This window comes from Olea europaea, chromosome 16 (assembly GCF_002742605.1).
Source record: "Olea europaea var. sylvestris chromosome 16, O_europaea_v1, whole genome shotgun sequence".
NCBI classification, from domain to species: Eukaryota; Viridiplantae; Streptophyta; class Magnoliopsida; order Lamiales; family Oleaceae; genus Olea; species Olea europaea.
In genome coordinates, this window is record NC_036252.1 from 3,666,882 (window position 1) to 3,684,195 (window position 17,314).

Sequence of the window (17,314 nt, forward strand, 5' to 3'; positions counted from 1 at the left end):
ATTTCGACTTTTGTTAGTGGTGGAATGGAAAATAATTACATATAAAATTGGTTTTAAGAACTTCAAAGGCTATATTTGGCTCATATTTATAAACACTCAAATCATTTTTCACCACCTTCAAAATTTATATGTTATTTAATACTATATTAACATTAAAATATTAAAATTTATTGAATAATCAGATTTCTTGAATAAAATATTATAAAAAAAACATTCTCAAAATTTTAACGTAAACGTGTTTTTCAGTTTTATATTTTCAGAAATTGTTTTTTAAAATAATAAAAAGAACGAATTTTCAACAATTTCAAAACAACCACTCAAAACACAAAACTCAAATTGAATTCATAATTCAAAACTACAAAATTGAAACACGAAAAAAACAACCCCAAAATCACTAGTACATTCATCTTGTACATTTCGGTTAACAATTCATAATGTGTAAAAAATCTAGCCATTAATTTGAATAGAGTAATGCTATTGATAGTCGTCTACTATAATAATTGCCTTTTGCGCATTAAATAATCACCTGCTATATTTATTCCACGTAGGACGACTTCTATAGAGAGAGACTACAATTAACAATTATCCATTGGTACAAGTGTTATTCAAATAAGTGGCCAGATTGCCTGCCACATCATGATACGTTAACTAAAATTGTAAGTGGAGCAAAATTCTCTACCATGTAGGCCAAACTCTTATTTTTGATATCTGTAATGGGGACAGTTTTCCATCTATTAGTTTGAAAAACCGTTTCCCTTTACCGACGCGATGCATTAATGAAACACACACACAAATATTACAAATTAAAGATGGTTCAGCCATGAATTTCATAAATGTTGTCCTAAATGGGATTATGTGAGGAATTGCCTATAACCACGGACAAACAACCATGACGATGGCACCTCATCAAGATTGGTGCTTCTTGGCTCGGCCTTGAGGAACTGGTGAACCATCTCTCTTCGAACCCTCAGGTTTCCGTGCCCATGCAGGTGCTTCATCTGGACCATAACGATAATCGTAGAAGAGTTCTTTACCAGCTTCAATATGCTCATTGGCAAAAATGCCCACACGATGATCACCGGCCACTGACATGACCTGCAGAAACGATCCTATATCAGCTCAATTACATCATAGAAACTGCAGTTGAAGATCATTGAAAGATGAACACCTTCGCGTAACAGTTTGGAGTGGACGAGTGATTTGCAAATTTCAGTTTGTCGCCATGGCGGCCGGCATCAAGGACATACTGCATACAGAACACAACAATGAGATCTCTGTTTTGGTTTTACTTAACTTAGTAATGAGAGAGAAGGGACATGAAAATGCTAACAGTGAATTACAGGATGTGGAGAGTAATTACTATAAGCCTATAACACGGTTAAAAACCCTTATTGGGATACAACGGATAATATTCAAAGATATCAGAATATCCTTAAATGAGAGACTTCACTTGCCTGATCATTCAAGTCGAAAAGGAATGATGAATTTGCACGATCATAGATTTTTCCTCGCTTATCTGCTTCCCGGTGAGAGATTAATTCACCAGTATACTCTCCCAAGTAATCATTTTTACAGACAGAACTCTGCTAATACATGTCCAATTTACCATGAAAACTTCACAAGCAACCAACAATAGGGATAGAAAAGCACACATCCTTTCGTACCTTTAAAAAGGCTCCCCAACCAGCAACATCAGACTTTGCCAAGAGAATCTGACACAAAGAGGATTAGACAGCCAATTTGAAGAAATCAAATAAAGAGAGATAGATGAGTAGAAGATTCAAAATTTTACCCTTTGTTGCTGCCTGAGAAGGAGCCTCATATTGCCACATTGACCTTCTCCTCGCCTTGCTGGTTCACCTAGTGAACCATCACCACAGCTGCAAAAGTAGTAGAAAATTTTCTGGATGGCACTCATTGACAAACGGTACCAACTACAGTAGTTTTTTTTCCTTTTTTCGATAGATGAAAAATTTTCTGGAGGCACTCATTGACAAACATTAACAACTACATTAGTTTTTTTCCTTTTTTTGATAGATGATTACAGTACAATTTGGCCCAAATAGAAGGTCAAATTGGTACAGTATTTCTAGTTTATGCAACAAATGCACATCCCAAAACCAATATTGCTTTTTCTTTCCTTCTCCATTAAAGCGTCTTTTATATGGAGATTGGCACTGCTAAAGGTGAAAAAATTTATTCCAGTGATAAAATGGCAGTGACTTAGTGATTAAAAAGTAAAAGAGCTACTAATGCAATCATCAGTGTGAAGATGCCTACAAGATGAGCTCTTTAAGGTGAAAGAAAATGGTTCCCTGTGAAAAAGAAGTAATATATATAGGTTCCTAAATGAGAACTCCATACCTAACCCAGCAATTTCTGCAAACATCTGGGTCGCATTCACGTCCAGCGGCATAACAAGGACATTGTCGGCTTCTGCATTGACTCTTAGCACAATGACATCCTCTGAAACGATTTTTGCAGCTTTTTGAGCACCTGAAAAAATTGAACAGCTACAGGTTAACCTCTTATTTCACTCAGATTCATCAAGTTGCAAGTGCAAAAAACCTACATGTTAGTGTTAATGGTCCTACAAACTGAATCTACTTATCTTTTTCTAACATCTCACTGTCCCTTGAGCATATTATGAGGGTGTTGTTAGGTGGGGATTAAAATTAGATTTTTTAGTAGATTGTGATAGAAATTTTTGAAATGTGTGATTAAAAGTTGTGGAACCCATGAAAAATGTGGTTAATATTGAATGTCTAACTTTGACTTAAATTAAGGTAAGATTTTAATTCAAACCAAACAGGCTCAATATATCCTCAGAAGAATTAGCCCTTGTTAGATAAAACAATGATAAAACTTTATTAACTTTTCAGCTGGTCAAACTTCAAGTTCAACCACACATTTAATTGAACCAACAGTTACCTACTGAATCTATATTTAGAGTTATGTTCCAAGCTAAAAGCATGTTAAGCAAACTTACCATTTATAGTGAGTTGCAGAAAACTGGATGAACAAGCATATTACAAGAACAACTAAGCCTTATTCCCAATAAATTTGGGGTCGGCTACATGAATCCTTTGTTTTCATTTCATTGTTTCATTGCTACATCTAGAAGATCCAATGCACCTAGACACTTTACTAACACATTAAGCCATGTTGATTTTGATGTATGATGCGGACATCACTTATATTATTATCACACTATTTTACCTCTTCTAGTTATTGGGCTTGTATTATTGGTTTGGCCCAAGTCCATCACTTGTAGGGTTATGCTTTTACTATTTATATGGTTTTCAGTTGTAATTTCAGTAGACGATGATGAATTAAAATTGAAATATTGTTTGGCTTGCAGCCGTTTTCTCCCTCCTCTCTCTTCCCCTGGTTTCTTCTCCTCTTCTCCCTCCTCTCGGTTTCTCTCCTTCTTTTCCCTGTTTTCTGCTTCTCTCCTTCTTCCTCCCCTCCTCTTCTTGCTTCTTATCCTACATCAAAGTAGTATCAGAACTAAACCTGGTTTCCTTCAACCATTGCTCAAAACCAGTCGATTTACTCTTCTGCCATCACCGCTGCCACCACAATCGGGAAACAGGCCCAATTCCCACCATAACCACTGCTGCAACTCTCCCACAAAAAAAAATCTCCACCAACCTGCAACAAACCCCCACATCATATTCTCCACACTTCAAACCGGCTACTGCAAAGCCTCCTGCCCGTAATTGCTGAATATCAACTACACCACGACACCTAAATAAACTACTACAAACAATAACCACCCCACACACGATCTACAAAACCACCACTGCTACCAATCATCACCAGAAACTACCACCGTCAACGCTACAATCCTCCCAAACCTACGACTTGCAATTCGCACCATCGCCATTGCTCCATAATAGGCAGCAGTCACACCACAATCACACAAATCCCGAGTCTTCTTCCACTTCATCGACTCGTCTGCCATCTCTATCGCCGGTCAACACCTGTGACGGCATCTCCGGCGTTCCAAATTGGGTTGCATCTCGCCGGCAGCCCTAATCATCATCCCATAACCTATTAACCAGTAAATCTCAATACCCACTAACGCAAAGCCACTGTTGCACACCTAAACCGCCTTCGGGCATCTCCATCACCGTCGCAAATCAACCACCAACGACTGCTATCTCTCTCGCCGGCAGACCCTAAGTTATGCCCGATTCTTGCTCGATTCTCTCCCTCAACGTAATGGATCGCGCCTCAGTTTGTTGTGTGTTCTGGAGAGTGGGTCTTGATTATTATGTATCCAGTACTATGGAATGATTGGTAGTTTGGGCCTCTATTAGTATTTGGGCCATTTGGCCCCAGTTTTGTTGTCTGTTTTTTATTAAAAAAAAAGTATTTTCTAACATTGTTTTGCAGATACATATTCCTATTCTGTTGATCAGTCCAGTCGCTTCGATGAACAAAAAGAGGAGTTACTATTCTATTTATCTTTGGTACATTACTATTTATCTTAGAAATTGCATCAATTAAAATTTTGTGCTGCTACTGATCTAGTTGTTTATCTAAACTCACGTAATTGGACCCATTCACTTCGTTAAGTTCCACTTTTACCTCACTTATTTTACGTGATTAGAGTTTGACTAGTATTTGACCATTACTTTGCTATTTTACTTATACCAACAGTATTAGCTTGTTTTGGATTTTAATCCCAAAATTTAAATTTAAAAAAAAAAAAAAAGAATTAGCTCAAATTTTCATTTTCCATTACTTGCACTTTTTGTTCGTTGATTTCTCTATTGCATGTCATTAAATTGCTATTACAGTGCATGTAGTTACATATTGGTCATCTTATCACTTCTAGCTCCAGTACCTTAAACATGAACCCCTCACAATTCAATGCACTCACCCGACAAATTGCGGCTATTCAAACTCAAATGATCGCTACTCTTGAAGAGAGTAAGGCACTATCTGTTAGTTTGAAAAATTTTAAACACATTCCTCATTCAATTGATGTTGATAATTCTAAGGTGTCCCATAATAGACAACATCGTCGACAAGGTAATCAAAAATACTTTCGACCCGATCGTAAGGATAGGGATAGGAATAGGAATAGGAATCAGATTCGTGAGCGAGAACGAGATAATTTTGAAATTCTTACTCAATGGAATGCCCTTAAACAAGGAAATCAATTAGTGACTAAGTATATCGCACAATATGAGGAATTTCGAACCAAATATCATTTAATTGAGGATGAGAGCACGACTCTGAGTAGGTTTAGCCAAGGTCTGAGAGATGATCTTAAGCGCGAGCTTTTCCTTCGAAGTGTCACTACTCTTGATCACGCTTACTCTTTAGCTCGAGATTATAAGTTGATTATTAGTACTCCATATGAAAAGCGTGGTCATCGTCGTTCGCCCATCTCATTAGCGTCGCCTCATCATAAGTCTATCATAAAACCTTCTCCGTCTAATGTTTCTCCTATTTGGAAAAATAATTGTAAAGGTCGTGATAGTCCAAGATCTTCTTCTCCATGTAGAAAGCATATCGACAATCATCCTTCGGTGTCATTGGCTCCATTTCCTCTCGTTAAGTCCCTTTTAGGACCTCCTCCGCCTGATGTTCCTCCAATTTTGAAAAATAAGGGTAAAATTTTTGATAATCATCATTTAGCTTCATTGGCTCCACCTCCTCCCGTTAAGTCCCTTCTAGGACCTCCCCCTTCTAATGGTTCTCCAATCTTGGAAAATCAAGGTAGAATTTCTTCAACTCCAAGGTCTTCTTCTCACTTGTTGTGCGTCAACTGTAAAGACTTTGGTCACATTTCTTCTAAATGTCTTAATCGAACCTTAGTCATGGAAGAACGAAAGAACGTAATAGAGAAGCCGTTAGAAGATTTAGTTTATGAACCTAAACTTGAAGATTTTGATGACTTGGATGATAGTGGGGACACTTCCTTAGGTGGAATCCAGACTCTTTCCGAGACTTTGGATACTATACCCCTTATCTCCGACAATTCTCTATCACATGTTATATGTCATACCCTTACCCAAGTTAAAGAGCTTGATGATGTCACCAGTCACCCTTGGAAAATCCGGTCGCCTGTGGTTAACGCTAAGGCAAAATTATCTACCACTGACCAACCTCAAATTGATGGTCAAAACAAAAGTGCTAATCAAAATCCTGACAATTTATTACAGTCTCTAGTCCTGAAAAACCTTGGAAATTGGGACTTGATCCCTTCAACTGTTCAAATTGCATTTAATGATCCTGTGAACTGGTCTTTAGGTCTAAAACCCTTTGATGTTATTCTTAGTTGTGAACTTTTGAAACTTCTAGACCTTATTTTCATGCACCCACATGCTTGTGTGTCTATGTCAGTTGAGGTAGTTGTATCACATTTTCATAGCTTGCATATTGAGATCAATAAACAATTTGAAGTAAGTAAAGCATTATATAAACCTCAAGTTGATTGGCATAAACAACACTTTGAATTTAATATTGGGGATTATGTTATATTGCAAGCGTGTAATGCTGGTCTTTTTAAAATTTCAAAGCATGTTGGTCAAAATGCCTATGTCAATGATCTTTTATCACATTATGACCATCACCCTATTTTATTTGTTAAGGACTTCGATACTTACAATGGCTATTTTAACACTTTTGCTGATCCTTTTCCATCTCTACCTGAGAACTCCCACACCGAATCTTTTGCTATGTCTATTCGAATACCACCTGTCGCAGCACACAACGATAAAATTGATGTAATTTTAGATGAACAGGTTGTGTTAACCATTGACGGAGAGAATCGGTGCTTCTTTAATTGTTGGGTAGATCAACATTCTTACTGTGCTCCACATTATGCGCAATTATGTGAAGATTTTGGAGATGAGTTGCAGGAGTACTTGTTATTTGGAGTCCAATGTCGGTACTTGATTAAAATGAGGGATCGTCCGCCTTGGTCGGATCATATTCTCGAGGACAAGTTGCCATTTACATTGTTATCAACCGTGGAATTAAGATATTTGGTTCTTCAAAAAAATCGTCCACCGTGGTATGAGTTCCGACATTGACGATTGACGGTAGCTCTTTGTCATTTGTTCACTCGACAGAGTCGAGTTTTTCTTCCACCCCGGGAGAATTGATGCGGACATCACTTATATTATTATCGCACTATTTTACTTTTTCTAGTTATTGGGCTTGTATTATTGGTTTGGCCCAAGCCCATCACTGGTAGGGTTATGCTTTTACTATTTGTATGGTTTTCAGTTGTAATTTCAGTAGACGATGATGAATTAGAATTGAAATATTATTTGGCTTGCAGCCGTTTCCTCCCTCCCCTCTCTTTCCCTGGTTTCTTCTCCTCTTCTCCCTCCTCTCGGTTTCTCTCCTTCTTCCTTTCCCTGTTTTCTGCTTCTCTCCTTCTTCCTCTCCTCCCTTCTTGCTTCTTATCCTACATCTACATCAATGTACCTATTTTAATCTATTCTACTGTTATTGCATCAGTCTTGTGCACGTGATTTTCGTTAGGCCTACACAAGACATGCCTCAATTGCCTTGGTCATTATTACCTTAATTTATCATCAATCAGTTTGAGCAACAAGCAGACTCCAAGACTGCAGCCAACAAAATCAACCCAAATTTAACAGTAGTTCAGTTTGATTCACTAATCATAATTGTTGACAAATCAGTCCTTACTAAATGCAAATTAAAAGGCTGATTCTTAGCTGATTTTTTAAATTAAGGCTGATTACGATGATGCATAAATTAAGGCTGAGATTGAGAATATCCCGTAACTGTAGGGCAGTATTTTAGGAAGTTATTTTTCCTTTTTGTAGAATACAAACAGTTATATGATTGTATGGATTCATTATTTGAATAGAACAACAAAAAATACACAACCAACTTAGAGCAAGAAAAGGTCTCAAGTTCAAGTCTCGCCACCATCCATTTAAAAATAGATTGGGAAAATTACAGTCGAGGTACCAAACCTTTCGTTTATTAGTAGACTTTGCCCAAACCTTTAGTTTGTATCATCGGAGGTACCAAACCTTCAAAAAATTTGCACTCGGAGTCCAAATTGACAGAAACCGTTAGTTTGACTGTTATTGACCAAAAATTAAATATCTGACCAATTGTTGACTATTTTTAATGGGGTAAATGTGTAACTTTACATTTTCATATAAAAAACTTAAATAAAAGAATAAAAAAATAAAAAATAGTCATCTTCTCCACCCACCCAAAACTAAAAGTCATCTTCTCTACCCACCAAAAACCAAAAACTAGGTATTTCCAAATAAAATCAAAGTTGGAATCTCACTGACTTCTTCTCCCTTGCTTGGTAGCTTGATTGAAATCTCAAAAACTAATTTCAAACCTTGCAACTCATTTTCCCCACTCTCCAAAAATCAGTAAAATTTGGAAGAAGGAAAATAAAAACCCTTCTTTGCCCATTGACAAGAACCCATCGAATACCAGTGCATTTGTATGACTACTTTTTGGGAGAAAGAAGATAAAAACCCATCAAATGCGCATTTCATTTACTGGTTTTTTTTTTTTTTTTGCCCCTTTTACTCTCTTCCCTTGAAACCTTCAATTCCATTTCTTCCCAAACAACCCCTCAAATCCTACAAATATCCCCCACTATATCCTCTCCTTCTCCTCTCACGGGTTATTCTCATCGGAGCTAGTCGTTTTGAAAGTACAAACTAGTTTTGTTCATTTACCAAACTGGTTTTTGGTTTTCGTGGGGGTGGGGGGTGAGTGGAGATGATGATTGGAGTTTTTTTATTTTTTGGTTTTAAATATAATTTCTTTATATAAATTTTTTATATGAAAATGTAAAGTTACACATTTACCACTTTAAAAATCAGTCAACAATTAGTCAGACCTTTAATTTTTGATCAATAACAGCCAAACTAACGGTTTCTGTCAATTTGGACTCCGGGTGTAAATTTTTTGAAGATTTGATATCTCCGGTGGCACAAACTAAAGGTTTGGGCAAAGTCTGCTAATAAACGAAAGGTTTGGTACCTCAGCTGCAATTTTCCCAAATAGATTATACACATATTAGGCTTTGATGAATAAACCCTGTGCGGGTGCAAGTTAAAAATAATATTTAAATGATATATATGTGGCCACATCCAACTGCTTTAGTTTTTAGGTCAAGTTGTTCAACAATAATAAGTCGCTTCAGTACTTTGTTTAAACTGATGGGCTTCAATAGAAATTGACTCAATGAACTAATTACTGTAGTAGAATTCAAAAGCATGATACCATTTATATGAATTAATAATCGACCAAGGTAGACATGATACTATATTCTCACAAAGAATTGAATGAATTAAAATTGAATTACCCGCAATATTTTTCACAGCAAGTTCCATTTTGTTGACAAGGGCACTCCTTTCCACACATAGACTGGCATCCACATGGAGTGTATTGCTTATATGGCTGGTATTTTCCATCTGCAATTCTTCTCCAGAGTGATGGGTGGCCAGCAGACTTCCAAGAAGGCTTAAGCTTCCGCGTTCTACCTCTTTTACGATATACTCGTGACCTTACTGGCATCTCCGACTCCTAATGCATCCAACGTAGAAAATAAATTTGAATGAAAGTAGCAAGGTGTGTTGCTTACTTGGTGCATACAGATTCAAAAACATTAATTCAAAGAAAAGTGATGGTGAGTGGAAGTTTATTTGCTTTTTCTTTTGACTGAGAAGAAAATTGTCACAATACAGGAAGCAAGCATACAATGGTTATAAGACAAAAATCCTAACGGGTGTCACTTGAATGAAAATAACTCGTCTAACAAATCTTAATAGCAGATGTAGAAACTTGATCTAGAAATTTTGTAAATTCCTAATTTTATACATGAATTTACAAGACAGGACGTGTAAATGTAAATAAAATGAAGCTACTTTAAAGTTGAATTCATTCGCTCCCAAAAAATCTGATTCTGGTATGATATTTCTGATCATATCAAAGGAAATCCAGAAAAATGTTCACTTCTGTAAGACTAAATTAAAAGGGTTAGGCCTAAAACGTAATATATATGTTAAAAAGGTAATCAATGTTGTTGAAACTTTGATTAAAAGTATTGGATAGTCACTTGTGATTCAGAACATTAAAACTACTATTGCTCCAAAAATTGAAATCGTCGATTTGTAGAATATAAGAAATTTTGAGCTGTTAATAAACATCACTGTAACAGTCAGGTTTTCAGTTTCCGGGAAATTGGGAACACCTGACTCGTGCGCTTGCCTGGAGGAAAGGATAAGAAGATATAATAACTAACCGTATCCATGTTTCCAACATCTTCTAATAGTGAGTTCAGAGCAGAAGAAGATCCACGAGAAATTATTGCTCCATCACTCAGCATATAATTGGATACTTCTACACAAGTCTTCAAACCAGGTAGCAAGTTCCTTGCTATAAGGCAGCTACAATCCATGAGGTGTGAATTAGCTATATGTGATGTACAACTACGTTGTAATTGTAACTAACAGCATAATGAAAATCTACCTCTGTCCAAGCATAAAAGAAAAGGACTAGAGGAAATAATGATTCATGATTTATATGGCCTTACAAGCTGCAAAGTGATATTTGTACAATTCAGAATTTCTTTCTTATCACTGCCAACTTGGTGGTTCTGCTGTTCTGCCTTCAACTCAACTGCCTCCTAAACTTCAAGCTATTCTTTCTAGTATTTATGTTTTCCAACTTAATAGCTTTAATTAGTGGGAATTGATTTAGCCTTACCTGGACTAGAAGTACCAAAGTAATAAACAAATGAAGAAAGATTAAAATAAGTATGGTTTGCATTCTATAATATACAATCATCCTCTCTTTTTGAAAGTTGGGCTGTTTACTGGAAGGTAACACATATGTTTCTAGTCATGTCTCTTCAAGTTGTCTTCCACCACTCTTGGGAAAATAAGAACTCTCTACCTAAACAAGCAACTATAAGCGACATTTGGTACCTTAACAGGTGATCAGGATTTAAATCATATTACATTCAACTGCATATTTTACTCACGTGACATGCGTCTAAAAAAATCTGTAAGCAATTCCAATAAACTGGTAACGCAAGGAAAAACTAGAGAAAACAATAGATCCTCATACCTGTTTTTTCCAAAAATCTCTATCCCCTTTAAGTACAAGTCTTTCTCTAGAGGTCTCCACTCACCATGTCTGTGTGAACCTTTAGCTGAACTTTCCTTCAAAGGTGATTCTGCAATGTCTTTCCCTTTATCACTGGCATAGTCCTTGGCCTTATTTCCACTTATAGGTAGAGGAGGAGGACGTTCATCTGGATTTTGTTTATGTAAAACATGCACTGCATTAGTGGTCACCATCTGGCTTTCATCTTCATTGGATTCAACCATTTCCACATCCTGACCAACTGGGTTTGGGTAAAGGTCCAGAGAATTAGGTGCTGCCAACTTCAGTTTCTTACTGGAAGAACTTAGTAAATCTGTAAGCAATTCCAATAAACTGGTAACGCAAGGAAAAAACTAGAGAAAACAATAGATCCTCATACCTGTTTTTTCCAAAAATCTCTATCCCCTTTAAGTACAAGTCTTTCTCTAGAGGTCTCCACTCACCATGTCTGTGTGAACCTTTAGCTGAACTTTCCTTCAAAGGTGATTCTGCAATGTCTTTCCCTTTATCACTGGCATAGTCCTTGGCCTTATTTCCACTTATAGGTAGAGGAGGAGGACGTTCATCTGGATTTTGTTTATGTAAAACATGCACTGCATTAGTGGTCACCATCTGGCTTTCATCTTCATTGGATTCAACCATTTCCACATCCTGACCAACTGGGTTTGGGTAAAGGTCCAGAGAATTAGGTGCTGCCAACTTCAGTTTCTTACTGGAAGAACTTAGCAAGTCATCAGAAACAAGCTTTGAGATTTGAGTCAATGTATTTGTAGGCTGTGATGTCCTCCACTCTCCTAGGAATTCTTGATGGTGTATTTGCAAGGGATCTACGGATGAACTCACGGGCAAGTCTCTTAAAATGTTCAACTAAAAATACCAAAAGAAAAATTTCCACAGAGGAAAAACCATTGTGTTACCAAAGTTGACAACGTGCAGAATAACATTTGTAGCCATCAAAACAATCAGGTGATGCATGATAATGGACTACCATTAAGTTCCTTATCATAACTTTGAAGCTCTAAATATTATGTTCCTCTATGGACAACATACTCAAGTGTTTTCAACTTACACAAATACTTTTCTGCAAGCAACGAGCATATACACACTAAATTTGTAAACACGCAAAGAAACTCTTAAGATTTCAAATCCCATTTTTATTAAATAAAAGACTAGAACAACTATAACTACTGGGTTCCCCAATGAATTTGTAACTTTTAAGCTTAGCACAGACAATTATTTATCATATTTCAGTCATAAGGTAAAGATAATAACAAAGCCTGTTCCTGTAAAGCACATAGTTTGGTTTGAATAAAAGGCAGCTGATTTAAATTCTCCACAGGCAGGATATGTAACGCTGTCAACTCCTACATGGGCTAGACACTAATTCTGATTAAAATAGTTATGATTGAATGGATAGATACAAAAATTTTGGATCTTCCGACCCCAACCCCTTTCATAGCAAAAGATTTATGCACCTCATCTATTACATTCAAAGTAGAGCCTCATTGTTATTCCAGATCTTTATGGAAAGCCATACCTGAAGGTAACAATGATCACCACAAGGTTTCCTACCCTCTTGAGAATCAGATGTGTAGAATTGCTTTTCCCTCTGTCAAACCAAAAAATCCTTCAAATCAACGGATAAATGTCAGATATCCAAAAGAATCAGAATGAAGTTTTAGCTTACAGAATAAACAAGAATTTGTGGGCAAGGATGCAAGCCACACTTAAATTCCTGTTGAGCAACAAAAAGAAATTGTCAATTTAGCATGACTTGCAATTCATCGCCCGAGTGATGGTAAAAGTATCTTCCATACAGTGAATTCATGTATCCTATGACCACGTACCAAACAACGACGACAAAAATAAAAATCAAACGAACGTAGAGCAGCAGTTAGGCTTTTGTCCATGAACTCAATATGTCCAGACTTCTGTTTTTCGGCCATTTGATCTATTTCCTTTAGATTGTTGCAGCGCTCCTGCATATCACGGGAATGAATTCATCTGAAGAATAAAGAAGATGACTGTAAACATACAGAAACTGCAATAACTGAAGATATATTGCAAAATTCCCAAGGAAATAGATTTCGAAAACAAAATCATTTTATAACCAAGAAATACTATACTTAAAAATGGAAATGCTATACTTAAAAACAGAAATGTTTTTCTTTTAAAATCTTCCTGATTTTGAACTTTATAACCTGGATCTCTTCAGAGGTTCCACCAACAAACTGGGTCAAGGTGTTGAGTACCTCATCACGTAGCCCATATTCCTGAAGAGTCATCCTACAAAATGAATGAATTAGCATTACATATTTTTCTAAGTTTACAGATTTTACCTACTTAGCATATTAATTAGGCAAACTCAGCAGAGTCAAAGTTTTCAAACTTGACCTTGACCGAACAGAATCATGAACGAGTTCCAATTTTGACAAGAAGATTTTCTTCAATTCTTTTAATTAAGAAAACTAAATTAATTTTGGACAATCAATTCAAATCTTGCCACTTAATATTGTAAGAAAATCAAGAGATCCTTGGTTCAATTAGACAAGGACGAGACACCCTTTCCTAAATATAGAGATATATTCAAATGCCAGAAATAAAGATAGAAATAATATCTTTCATAATTTAATAAATCCATTTTAGTGCATTGCCTGTAAATTAGATTTATAAATTCCGTTATCTCTGATAGCAATGGGGGAGCATTACAGTGACTACAATACTTTAACTAGAGAATCAGTTTGAAATTCCACCTTAGGAGCTAGATTAACATCTCAGACAAACTGACCTTAGAATATGGTCTTCTCCCTCAGAATATTCATGCTTCTCACCCTCTATTTCAGCAAGATCTTCATCACTGTCACTGCAGAGAAGTGCCTCACCACCATGTCGATCATAGTAAATCCGTCTCCTCCCAACTACTGATTGGTCATTGGCCATTCTCTGATTTCTGTTCTTTTTGAAGAAAACTTGAGAAAGCAATTGAAAATAAAATCTTTATTTCAAGAAAGAAGGAAAAAAAATTGCAAGAAGGCATGATAAAACTCATTCTGATTTCAAGGGAAAATAGAGATGTAAAAAGCAATATTGTCCAGAAATAATGTCTAGGAAAACAATAAATCATTCAACAGCCTGATTCAGCTAGGAAAAATCCAGTTATTAAAAAAAATAGCCGGTAACTTTAGCCTGATATTGCGGGACCAAAATGATAAGTTATGGATTATAGTTTTGCACCATTAACAACATAATATTGATATTCTGACCATCAGGGAACCTCTGGAGTTAATCATGCTTATTACTAAAAAATGTTTGCAAAGTTCAGCTTTAAGGATATAACCAATAGGACATAAAGCTGATGAAACTAAGTAGTTAAGTGTATGTATCATGTTTGAAGAGCAATGTGCATACACATACCTTTTGAAATGTTATAATATTAAAATAATAGATATAACATAATATATTAGTCAAAGATTTGTTGGGATCATTTTGAACCTTTGGACGTAGAGAGTAATATCAGAAAAGTGAAACACTGAAACTCTATGTTATGTTTTGATAAACACAATATCCTCACCACTAATACTATAATATATTGAATGCAAACAGCCTAAATTATAGATTTTCTTCCCAATATATGGGACCTCTGTGCTAATGACAATTGCATTGTGGTTCTCAAGTGGAATCACCCACTACTTACTGCAATTATGCACTTGTTGGCAGATTGTACCATGACTAAGACCAAGGAATTCCATATGGTCACAACTAACCCACATAATGCTGTCTGTCTCCTTTGATCTATAAAATGCAACCCCATGCATTATATAACATTTACGTCTCACAATGATTTGAAAAAAGCACAGGGGACATTATGTTATAAAGACTCGTGTCATCCGGATGGTTTTTGTGATGCTCTATCAAGCAATATCTCTTCGCATATAAAAAACAAACACCGAAATTAAATATTATTAATCCCCTAATGTAAAATAAACACCAAAACTAACTATTATGAATCCCCTCCCAGTGTAGACACCCCCCACTCCACTCACAAGAAAATAAAAAAAATTAAAAAAAAGAGCAACTTGACTGTATTAAAAAAATATATATATATTACAGAAGAAGAAATATGATGATCGTGTACCTGTCTAAGAAAATCCAAGTAGTATAACGAGGTATTTTCTGAATAGATGGAAGCTTAACAGTTGCAGAAAACACAACTTCTTCAGTGTTCACATAATCTCTATCTCCATATCCGTGAAAAAACCCACTAACTTTGGAAAGAGGATTGTCCATTCGGAAAGAAAGGGAATTACCCAAATCATTGTTCTTTGTAATGGTAACATCATTCCTTGATGCTGCCAGTTTATCAAGCTCAGAAACATAAGCTTCAAGATTCTTTCTGTTTTTCTCTACTTTTTCCTAATGAAATAAGGAGGCAAGAACCATGAGTGCTCAAAGTAACATCATCAACAGATAAAATAACATGTTGGCTAAGCTTAAAAAAAGTAAAGGTTGCTTATAAGTTTTAAGAGACCTTTTGTTCCCAAGACTTGTTTGGAAAAGTAAAAAACACTTACTTATTTAGAAAGCAACTCAAGTAATTCTCACCTTATATTTAAAATAAGCAACTTATTAGCCACTTCAACCAAATTATTTAATTTAGAACTAACTCGTTCACTTACAAATAAACTTTTTAACTTAGATAAACAAGCTCTAAATCAAAAAAATTAAAATGAATTAAAAAATAATAATAATAATAATTAATGCACAAACACAAAATCAATTCTCTTCAGAAATCTGAACTTTAGAAACATCATGCCTATCAACATATAGACTTCACGTTTAAGTAATAATCATAATTTTTAGCATGACAGTTGAAATTGACCTGTGATATCCATAAGACCAATCCCAGCAAAATGTAAAGCCAGGAACTGATCCAAAGTCATAATGAAACAATAGTAAAACTCAGAATGACTGATTTCAATTCAATGTCTTGATCTTGCAATCTGATGATATAAATCCAAGGCCAAATTAAGGATTTCTTTTTAGAGATGAATATAAATATTTTGTACTAGAAAAAAATATCAAATAAAAACTATACATGAATACACAAATGGTATCTTTGAAAAAAAAATAGAGAAAGTTCATTTGAAAGCAAATTACTTTAATTGAAACAACTCTGTCAGCTTGAATCTGCTTTCTCAGCTGAGTTAATTTACAAGTCAAGTTTCCCACAGCATCACTCCCCTGTTCTCCATGAAATATCTGTGCAAAAATAAAAAATTAAAGTAAATGAAATCTGAATTCAAATAAAACACTCCAGTTTCTCTCATTTATTTTTTATTTTCTCAATTCCAGCTTACAACACAAAAAGATATACAGCAATAGTTAAACACTGATCACAACTTAAATTGTAGGAGATATAAAAATAAATTCAAAAACAAAAAATCAATCTTCTAGCTGTGATCAATTGTAACTAATTACATACAAAACAATTTAAGTAATAAAAATTAGAAAAAAAAATCGAGAATCGAGAAAAAGCAACTGACTTTGGATTTTGAAGCAGAATTGCTCGAGTTGGAGACCATTGAATTTTTTTCCTTTTTGCCCTTTTGATTGTTTATTTAATGAATATCCCAGAAATGAAAATACAAAGACAAAGGCTTGTAGAAATTCGACCCTCGAAACGTTAAGAGACATGGACGGTATATATAATAGCATTGAGAGAGATTATGTGCGTTAAGGTGCAGGAGAACATGGTATGAATAGGATGCTGAATCAGAATTGGTCCACATGGCAAAATCTTAAGGGGACGTATTTTGGTACAATAGTGTACACTACACTGAATATCAAATACATTAAAGTAACGGCCAAAATTGAAGATGTTTTCATTTGAGTTAAATGAAAAGGTCAATAAAGTTGTCTCATATTTATAACGTTAGTTGATTCATTTTTTTCATAACACATCACGCGTTGTATTAAACTTGATAAGTGATATTAGGTGTAATTAATACACATAATAAATGAATTCCGGTGCCTATCCTCCCTTTGTCTATTTTGGTATAACTAATCAAAGTTGAACGTCCATTACACGTTATTCTAAAAAAATTATAAATAATGTAAAGATAATATTTGGTACCAATTTGTTGAAAGATTTGATGAGTCTGAATGAATT

The 17,314-nt window shown here is 35.3% G+C and overlaps 1 protein-coding gene across 7 annotated transcripts; it reads right to left on the reverse strand.

The window, feature by feature from the left end:
* Positions 1-514: 514 nt before the first annotated feature.
* On the reverse strand, positions 515-16,838 carry LOC111411753 (histone-lysine N-methyltransferase EZA1-like). Of its 7 annotated transcripts, none has more exons than XM_023042342.1 (18): positions 16,689-16,838; positions 16,303-16,404; positions 15,281-15,558; positions 13,934-14,095; positions 13,398-13,431; positions 12,993-13,124; positions 12,833-12,880; positions 12,683-12,754; positions 11,867-12,012; positions 11,107-11,448; positions 10,280-10,424; positions 9,341-9,561; positions 2,365-2,496; positions 1,793-1,880; positions 1,665-1,712; positions 1,455-1,583; positions 1,169-1,246; positions 515-1,095 (listed from the first exon to the last, which is right to left on the reverse strand). In XM_023042342.1, exons 1-18 carry the CDS (start codon positions 16,725-16,727, stop codon positions 907-909), a joined length of 2,385 nt encoding a protein of 794 aa, XP_022898110.1. In that variant the 5' UTR covers positions 16,728-16,838; the 3' UTR covers positions 515-906. The 7 variants fall into 7 exon arrangements, with proteins under 7 accessions (XP_022898110.1, XP_022898108.1, XP_022898109.1 ...); XM_023042340.1 differs by having other exon boundaries at positions 13,347-13,431; XM_023042341.1 differs by lacking the exon at positions 11,107-11,448 and having other exon boundaries at positions 11,525-12,012; positions 13,347-13,431.
* Between the last annotated feature and the right edge of the window lie 476 nt (positions 16,839-17,314).